General features: G+C 38.9%; 1 protein-coding gene across 2 annotated transcripts; it reads right to left on the minus strand.

The window, feature by feature from the left end:
• Positions 1-1,647: 1,647 nt before the first annotated feature.
• LOC307163381 (uncharacterized protein) lies at positions 1,648-8,288 on the minus strand. Of its 2 annotated transcripts, XM_079879409.1 has the most exons (4): positions 8,129-8,288; positions 6,434-6,504; positions 6,077-6,330; positions 1,648-4,108 (listed from the first exon to the last, which is right to left on the minus strand). In XM_079879409.1, the coding sequence occupies exons 3-4, from the start codon at positions 6,132-6,134 to the stop codon at positions 3,024-3,026; spliced, it is 1,143 nt and encodes a 380-aa protein (XP_079735535.1). In that variant the 5' UTR covers positions 6,135-6,330; positions 6,434-6,504; positions 8,129-8,288; the 3' UTR covers positions 1,648-3,023. The 2 variants fall into 2 exon arrangements, with proteins under 2 accessions (XP_079735535.1, XP_079735534.1); XM_079879408.1 differs by lacking the exon at positions 6,434-6,504.
• Positions 8,289-9,398: the final 1,110 nt, after the last annotated feature.

Consider the following 9,398-nt stretch of genomic DNA (forward strand, 5'->3'; position numbering starts at 1 on the left):
TTGATCATGTTGGCTCTGCCCGTTACGTCAGTAAATTCGACCTATTAAAGGGGTATTAGCAGGTGCCCTTGACTAGTCGCGCAAAGGAATTATCTGCCTTCGTTACGCCTGATGCCTTCCTGCAGTATACGGTGATGCCTTTCGGAGTTCGAAATGCACCCGCGACGTTCCAGCCATTTGTAACTTTCCAGCTCCCACCACTCGTCATGAATTGCGACGGTTTCTCGGCATGGTGGGATATTATCAGAGTTTTTTTTTGGTGGTCTGAGACATGTCAGCAGGCTTTTGAAAATTGTAAGGCTTTGCTGGCATGTGCCCCTGTTTTGACAGCTCCGAATTTTGAAAAGTCTTTTAGTCTTGCAATTGATGCGAGTGCTTGCGGTGCGGGCGCTGTTCTCTTGCAGGAGTATTCGAACCAGGTTCAACATCCTGTAAGTTACTTTTCTAAGAAATTTAATCGACATCAACAGGTACAGTGCTATGCATAAGTTTAGACAACCATGCTAAAGTTGACTAAAAAGAGGAATAAAAAATCATATTTTGCAAATTGAACTTAATGCCTTAATTTAAAAATTTTGGAAAAATCCAACCTTTAAGGACACCAATTTTCTTTGTGAATGAATAATGTATCGTAAATAAATAAATGTTCTTCCTTAAAAAACAGGGTGCATAAGTTTGGGCACCACTATGTTAAATTCCCATAGAGGCAGGCAGATTTTTATTTTTAAGTATTTTTTTTATTTTTTTTTTAGGATACTATGCATCCTGATAAAGTTCCCTTGGCCTTTGGAAATAAAATAACATTTGCAATACAAATCAAACCTAGCTTTTAGGCTAACTGAAATAAAACCATGCCAATCTCTAGGTATGGTGAATGCTATGTGATGATGTGGGGCTATTTTAATTCCAAAGGCCAAGGGAACTTTATCAGGATGCATAGTATCCTAAAAATTTTTTTTTAAAAATACTTAAAAATAAAAATCTGCCTGCCTCTATGGGAATTTAACATAGTGGTGCCCAAACTTATGCACCCTGTTTTTTAAGGAAGAACATTTATTTATTTACGATACATTATTCATTCACAAAGAAAATTGGTGTCCTTAAAGGTTGGATTTTTCCAAATTTTTTAAATTAAGGCATTAAGTTCAATTTGCAAAATATGATTTTTTATTCCTCTTTTTAGTCAACTTTAGCATGGTTGTCTAAACTTATGCATAGCACTGTATATTCCACCATTGAGAAAGAGGCTCTTGCCCTAGTGTTGGCCGTACAACATTTCGAGGTATATCTAGGGTCAATTGCTGCACCGATTATCATTTATACGGATCATAATCCTTTAGTCTTCTTGAATCGGATGAGGAATCGAAACCAGCGACTTATGCGATGGAGTCTCATTTTACAACCTTTCCATCTTGAGATTAAACATATTCGAGGAAAAGACAACATTATAGCTGACACACTTTCTAGAGCGTAAAATCGTGATCTCTGCGTTGCCTGTTCTCCTTTTTCTTTGCATCTCTAGGGCCCAGAGGTGTTGAAGAATGGAGAGAAGACGACGTTCCTTTGGATCACCAGAACTTTTATTGTGTTCGTTCTGGGTAGTGTTTATCTGTCTTTTCTTTGTTTTTTTAGATTCGTTACCGAATCTTTTGAGGAGGGAGGTGTTACGACCCTGTGTTCCACTTGCTCGCCTGCAGGTGGCGTTGTTCTTCCATGAGAGCGCAGGAGATTGCACACACCTGTTCCCTGTTTACCATCTAATCAAGGAGAGGATAAAACCTTGGCCTCCACCACTCTTCTTCACTTCGTCCAGGGGATTGACACCCTCTGGAGAAGTCACTTTTTGGCGTGCCTTTATTTATTTACAACCCATACCAACCTTTTCTCTTCCCCATTTGGATTATGATTTTCCCCCTTTGATTTTGAACCCTAGACTTTGTTATATTAATTTATCTGTATTTTGAAGAGTAATAAAAACTTGCAAGTCATTTCAGTGTACTTGTATCCTTTATGTACGGTCGAAACGAGCTGGCCGTAACAGTATGTAAAGAAAGATGTCAATGAGGCTAATTTGAAAAAGAACTGTTTAATGTCAATTGTTACAAAAATGATTACACAAAGTTCGGAGTGGAGAAACATCAAGCGAGATTTATGATTAATCTTCTCCCCCTCTATTCAGGGGAACAACATATATCGTTTAATTTCATTCAAATAAATGAACGTACAGGGCCGTGATGTGAGTCACCTAAACGAGTCTTGCATCTATCTTTTTACATGATGCCATGCATAAAATTCTATGTGTAGGAGCCTAATTTGCTTATGTTCAGTGACAATTATTGAATATTAGGTGTTGCATTTCAGTATGTGAATATTTGTGTTTGATTGTAAACTTTCTTTATTTGTGTGTACTATTTAGATACATAATTCTCTATATTCACATTGAAATATGTTATATGTTACAATTTTGCACTGGCCCTTTAAGAATTGCGACTGTAAGAGATGCGGTGGTTCGTCCTTTAGGAAATAGAGTGGAGTCGCAGAGTTTTCTTTACCGCATCCGTGATATTTAGGATTTAAGATTATATATTTTTTATTTTCTTTTATTTGTTTGATTTTCTAACGAGTGTGAATTAAAGGAAGATTTACATGAAGAAAACGGTGTATGTGGATTGTTACTATTGGACACGGAGCGAGTTGAAGGAAAATCCTGCGATGCGCACTCACACTATGAATTTATTAAAAAAAATAAAAAAAAACAGAAAATAAATGCTTAGAAAGTTAAAATGTTACCAGACTTGTATTTGTTCTCAATAGTATAAATAGTTCTAAGAACTCTCAATAGTATGAGAACATCAGTCAAGAACAAATAACATCACAAGGACGTTCTAAAAACTTTGTTCTAAGAACGTTTTTCTCTCAACGTTACGAGAATGTATTTTAACTCTAAAAACATCATAAGAACGTTCCAGAAACATTATTTCAGGAAATTTTTTTACTAACATTTACATAACTTCTACATAACGTTAATGAAAGTTATGGGAACGTTTCCTGTTAGCTCCAGTGTGGATCCTCTCATGTCTTTTCAGATGTTCTGATCGACTGAATCTCTTGTCACAGAGTGAACACTTGTAAGGTTTTTCTCCAGTGTGGATCCTCTCATGCGTTTTCAGATATGATGAGTGACTGAATCTCTTGTCACAGTGTGAACACTTGTAAGGTTTCTCTCCAGTGTGGATCCTCTCATGTGTTTTCAGATCTGATGAGTGACTGAATCTCTTGTCACAGTGTGAACACTTGTAAGGTTTTTCTCCAGTGTGAATCCTCATGTGTCGCTTCAGGTCACTAGTCATAGTGAAACTCTTTCCACACTGATCACATGTGTGCGGCTTCTCTTCAGTGTGGATCCTCTCATGGGTTTTCAGATTTGCTGACTGACTGAATCTCTTGTCACAGTGTGAACACTTGTAAGGTTTTTCTCCAGTGTGGATCCTCTCATGTGTTTTCAGAGATGATGAGTGACTGAATCTCTTGTCACAGTGTGAACACTTGTAAGGTTTTTCTCCAGTGTGAATTCTCTGGTGCCGTTTTAAACACTCCGCTGTAATAAAAGTCTTCTCACACTCAAAGCACATGTACTCTCTCACACCAGTGTGGATTTTCTGATGTCTTTGTAAATATAGCAGCAGTGAAAAACTCTTTCCACACTCAGAGCATGAATGCGGCTTCTCCTTTGTATGAACTGTCAGGTGTGTCTTCAGGTCTGATGCCTTAGGAAATGGTTTTCCACACTGATCACATGAGAACGGCTTCTCTCCGGTGTGGATCCTCATGTGAACATTAAGGTGTGATGATTGACCGAAACTCTTCCCACATTGATGGCATACATGTGGCTTCTCTCCTGTATGAATTCTCATGTGAATCTTAAGAGATTGTTTGCATGTGAAACTCTTTCCACACTGAGTGCAGGTGAAAGATTTCTTGTCCTTTCTTTTCCTTAAAAATGTCTGTTTAGTCTTTGAGCGACTTGAAGGTTTTCCTCCAGGTTTGACATGATGTTCCTCCTCCACTTCACTCAGTTCTTCACTCTCCTCGCTCTCTTCCATCAGGTCTGAAATCAAAGAAAAACTCTCATTTTCAAATTTTCTAAAGTTTACTGGTGGGATTCTCTCTGAAATTTGTCTGAGATCCTCCAGCCGTGATTAAAGCTTCTTCTTGGGGGAGATTCTCTGAGAACTGGTCGAGTACTCTCCCGGGCGTGATTAAAGCATTTAAAAGACATTGTCTGAAGTGTGTCGGTTATTATTGCTGTGCAGAAAGTTAGTTAGGGGAACAAGTTAGAGATAGGGGATGTCGACTGTAGTCGCGACCCATAGAAACTAGTGTCGACTAGGGGTGGAACGGTACATGTATTCGTATTGAACCGAATCGGTACGGGCGTCACGGTTCGGTGCATGAATTTACACGGAGAATACACGGTATAAAAATAAATAAAACTCGCGTGCAAATTAATTAATGTAACGCGGAACTACTGTTAAAAACGCGGGTTCTTTAGGGACACCTAATCTGTAGCCCTGCCTTAAGCTAGGTTTGTTTTCGCCCATAGATATCATATATAAAGGCTAGATGTCTCGTGCGCGCTGCTGGCCAATGGAGGTCGACGTCCGCACATGGCGGCCATCATGCCACAGTGTGCTCGCTCACTCATTTAATGGTGCATGTACTTTTAAATAACCATAACTTGCTCAATTTTCTACCGATTTTCAAACGGTTTGGTTTGTTATAAATGTCAGAGATGTAGTTATGACACTGCATACATACACTGCATACATATGAATAATTATAACATACATGTTCAAGCATTCGGAATTATAGCCACGTTAATAACGTTTGTAAGAAACCAAACCGTTTGTAAATCCGTCAAGATTTCCGCAAGATAAGAGGATTTGTGGGCGTGTTGATCACTCACCTTACATTAAGCCTGCCTGTGACAAGATGGCCGAACGGTGATGCCGGAAGTGACTGCGCCATAAGACATCTAGCGTTTATATGTATCTATGCTTTCGCCTGCCTTCGCAGCGCGAGCCTGCGCTGGCCGCGCGCGCGCCTCCCCAAATGGACGAGGCATTTATACTTCGCGCTCGCTGGTGTACTATTCTTTGAAACGACAGGGGGCGACTCGGTGTAATTGTCCTCTAAACCATCAGGAATCAGCGGCGAGAAGTAAGGTACACTCGTGAATGTTTATTTTAGTACAACAACACTTTAGTACACCAAAACCACACTACAAAAGAATCGTGTAAAGCAGTAAACCAGATTATTCCTTGTGACATTAGAAAAAAAAAAATGGAAATGAGAACATAACCTACAACTAAATTAATGTTATCTTACCTAATTTCTAAACATTTTTATTTAGTTTAGTGAACCTTTTATAAAACATGGCCATTTATTTTTATTTAAAGGGCTATTGTAGGCTCATTTTGTTAATGTAAGAAACTAATTTAGACGCAAGAACTGGGTTCCGGTGCTGTGAGACTGTATGACACTAGGTGGTACAGCCTGAGACATGCACAATAAAAAAAATTGACTTCTGCATTTTTGTTTTGCTTTTCCCTCCATTATACCGAAATCGTACCGAACCGTGATGTCTGAACCGAGGTATGAACCGAACCGTGACTTCTGTGTACCGTTCCACCCCTAGTGTCGACTGAAGATGTTTGGGGACGTTGATTGTAGACGAGACCCAGGTAGACTTAGGGCAGGTGCGAAATAGGGAAAACATCTACCACAGTATACATGTTTTGTAAAAATACGCACAAAATTCAGGTCAAAATTCTAGTAACACTGTTCGAAATTGTAAACCATATAAAAAATTAATGTAAAATAAAACTTAAAATATTTAAACTTATTTTGACCTGATGTTGACAATCAAAATGAAACCTTTTACTGACCATTTGTTAAAAAAATAAACGCTTGCAGCTATTTCACAGTTTAACTGTTTATCTGAATGTGAAGTGCTTGCATGTTTCTAACATGAATGTTCTTCAGCATCATGAATGAATGAAGAATAAACACCAACCTCTTTGTTCTTCAGGATCTTCAGTGTGTTTCATTCTGCAGGGTTCTGGATCACTCATGCTCTCACTGTCCTCTTTAATAAACTCAGTCTTTGCAGATTTCAGCTCTTCCTGATGCTCTGATGCTCGTCTTCACTTGTAGCTGATGGGAATTTACAGCATTTATTGGAGAATTACAGTAGGAGGAGCTTCACTGATGATGTGACCGCTGTGGGAGGAGCTTCACTGATGATGAATTGTAGTGTGAGGAGTTGATCTGCCAAAATCCAAAATATATAAGTTACTGAGGTAAGAAAAACAGTTGAAAGCATAAACAGTGTGGTGGCAAGCAATTTTATATTACTGAATAAGAGACAAACATGTATCAAATGATCACGAGAGGAGGGCATCCTTCCTTCATTATTGTCCTGACTCCCCCAAGGTTATTTTTCTAGGCTAAATGAAGATATGTCTCAGTTATAATGAACACATTGTTACATTATTTATCAAACATGCATAACACCGTGTCCTAACACACGTGACGCGACGATACACAATAAAAGGTATCTTTTCCATGTTAATCAGTTTTTGTCCTAACCAGGCGCGACGGCGACACGCGACGTTTCTAATTTAGAAACGGTTTCTATTTTTCTGCGACGTCGCGCTGGAACATCAAACACAAAGTGTGGAAATGATAATCTCAGGTACTGTTTATGTGCTTTTTTTTAATGTTAAAAGCGTGTAATGTGACTTTGGATATTATTTAGTGCTCCAGCTTTGTAGCTGTAAAAACAAAATGGATATATTTCACCTCAGATCTTGAAATTAAACAAATGGAAACATGAACGTTAAAACTGTGAACAAACAAGTGTATTATTTGACAAAGATTGTTTTAGTAACTCAGTAGCCTAGCCTATGTATTTTTTAAATGGTGTAATATTTGTGAATTTGATTATGTAGCTACTTATCCATTTTATTGCGAGTGCCGTCAAGATTACTCTCTAGTGCTGTGCTCTTGCCGCAAGACTCCGCCCATACGCTGTTCTGATTGGCTGTGGTTTTTGATTGATGTTGTGGCGTCTCACAGTCGCGTCGCGTTTAGTGTCGACAGACACTGCCTGTCGCTGGAATCTTATCGCGTCGCGTGTAGTTAGGACACGGTGTAAGGGTTAATAACAGTTCACTGTTATATCCATGTAGCAGAGAATCATGGGACTTCACACGCAATCCCGTGCATTTTATTACCATCATGTTTTCTAAGTTTCTATGAATATAAGAAAATGCAAACACATAGAACATCAGTCTGTTGAAACCAATGAAATGAGCTTTAAGTGTCAATTTACAGGAGACCTGAAGACATCAGCATAATAAATGAGGTGAAAACAGGAACTATTGTCATGAAATAAAGAGTGTTTTCAGCAGATCTGTTAATATTGATGAGCCTCAGACTATCAACACAAGCCATTCAGGATCATCAGCAGATCATCTCACTTTATTCTGAGTGTTTGCTGTTAGAAACACATTATTCGAGTCAGGATATATGAATAATGTAACAGATTTGTATGTACAGAAACTGACAATGATCATAATACTCTTAAAAATAAAAGAAAATGTAACGTTTCCAGTGTCAAACTTAATTAATATTTATCTATATTCCCATGGATGTATAGATTTGAGATTTCCCTCGTTCGTTACTCATACGGTAATAATCTGCCAAAGATATGTCGACAAAGAAATAAAGGTAAACATGAAAATAGCAACAGCAACACTTGGGATCGATTCCCATCAATTCCCCTCACAGATCTCAAACTTTAACTCTTGACTTGACATTCAGTAACAGTTCTCACTCCAAACATCGAGACAATCACACAAACGAACACAAAATCGCTCAGGTCTGAATGAACTCAACATATTCTCCTCATGCTCGCTGCTGCTGCACTAAATGTTTATTTCAGAAGGAAGACGCCAGAAAAGACGCACAAGTATCGCTGTGATCGATGAAAACAATACAGAAATGAGTCTGTCGCTTAATCAAACTCTATAAAGTGTGTGTAATGGTTCTTTATGAGAAATACCGTGAACTGCTCTCCTCTCCTCAGAAGACTCGACGCTGAAACTCTCAATGAGGGAAGAGAGACGGTGCGAGCGAGCGGTGACGTCATCGGCCGCCAACGCACGCGCGTACAGGACACCCCCGCAGCCAATCAGGGCCACGCAGATTCAGCTTTACTAGTAGCCTTCCGTTATTATTATTTTAGAACCGAAATGACTCCAGTTACTAAAGGTGAAAGGAACTTTTTCAAGTGAAGCACAAAATAGTCAGAATAAGCAGAGGAGGATCACCTCCATCCAGTCTGAAAAGTGTTTTGGCCTGTAAAGTCCGGCTCAGTTTATTCTGTAGCGTCCTAAGACAAATAGTAAAGGCATGTTGGTAGATTAGCACCTGTAGAATTTCCTTTTGTTGAAACCCCAGATAAAAGCCCAGATAGCAAACTGACATTGAACCAACATGGAAACGACGTCTCTCCTGACATTGAAACAACATCACTTTGCTCATCGAATTAACGTTGAATCAACGTCAGACACGCCATTCAACCGCATTTCAACATTGAATCAATGTTTTATTTTCAACGTAATAAATAGTAAAGATTGATCCAACGTTGAAATTTGATTGATGATTGATACTAACCTTTACAACTAAGAATCAACGTTGAATCGACGTCTGCCTGCTATCTGGGAGAAAGCTACTATTATGTTTAGATCCATGAGGCAGTTCGACATGTCCTCACTAAAGAAAAAACACTGAAATAAAATACTTCTACAGAAGACTAGGTATTCTCGTAACTTAGTCTCGTAACTCAGCATTTTGTAATTTATTCTACTAAAAGCTACTAATTACTAGAGTTGGGGTACTCGAACTCGGACTCGGACTCGAGTCCGGACTCGAGTCCAATTTTTAATGAACTCGGACTTGTCACGCACTCGGATGAATTTATACTCGGACTTGACACGGACTCGGACATTTTTGACTCGGAAAATTTGCCGAGTACAGTCGAGTCAGGAGGACACAATATTATTCAAAAACGAAACGAAACGAAACTGCTTACATTGTGTTGTGTCAGTGTTGAGCATTGTAGCCAATCATAGATATGTATATTAAGCGCATGAACACAGTGGCCAATCAGAGGCGTTTTGAGTCACCATGCGGAGAAGTCGCTCAAAACGTTTGTTCAGAATCAGCGCGAGTTTTTATCCTTTCGCAAATCTGCTCATAAACAACAAAGTCTTGACGCGATATAAATAAGAGATTCGCTGTGCAGTGCGGACAACTTCAGTGTTTATGAC

Source organism: Squalius cephalus (genome assembly GCF_949319135.1).
Source record: "Squalius cephalus genome assembly, chromosome: 1".
Classification (NCBI taxonomy): Eukaryota; Metazoa; Chordata; class Actinopteri; order Cypriniformes; family Leuciscidae; genus Squalius; species Squalius cephalus.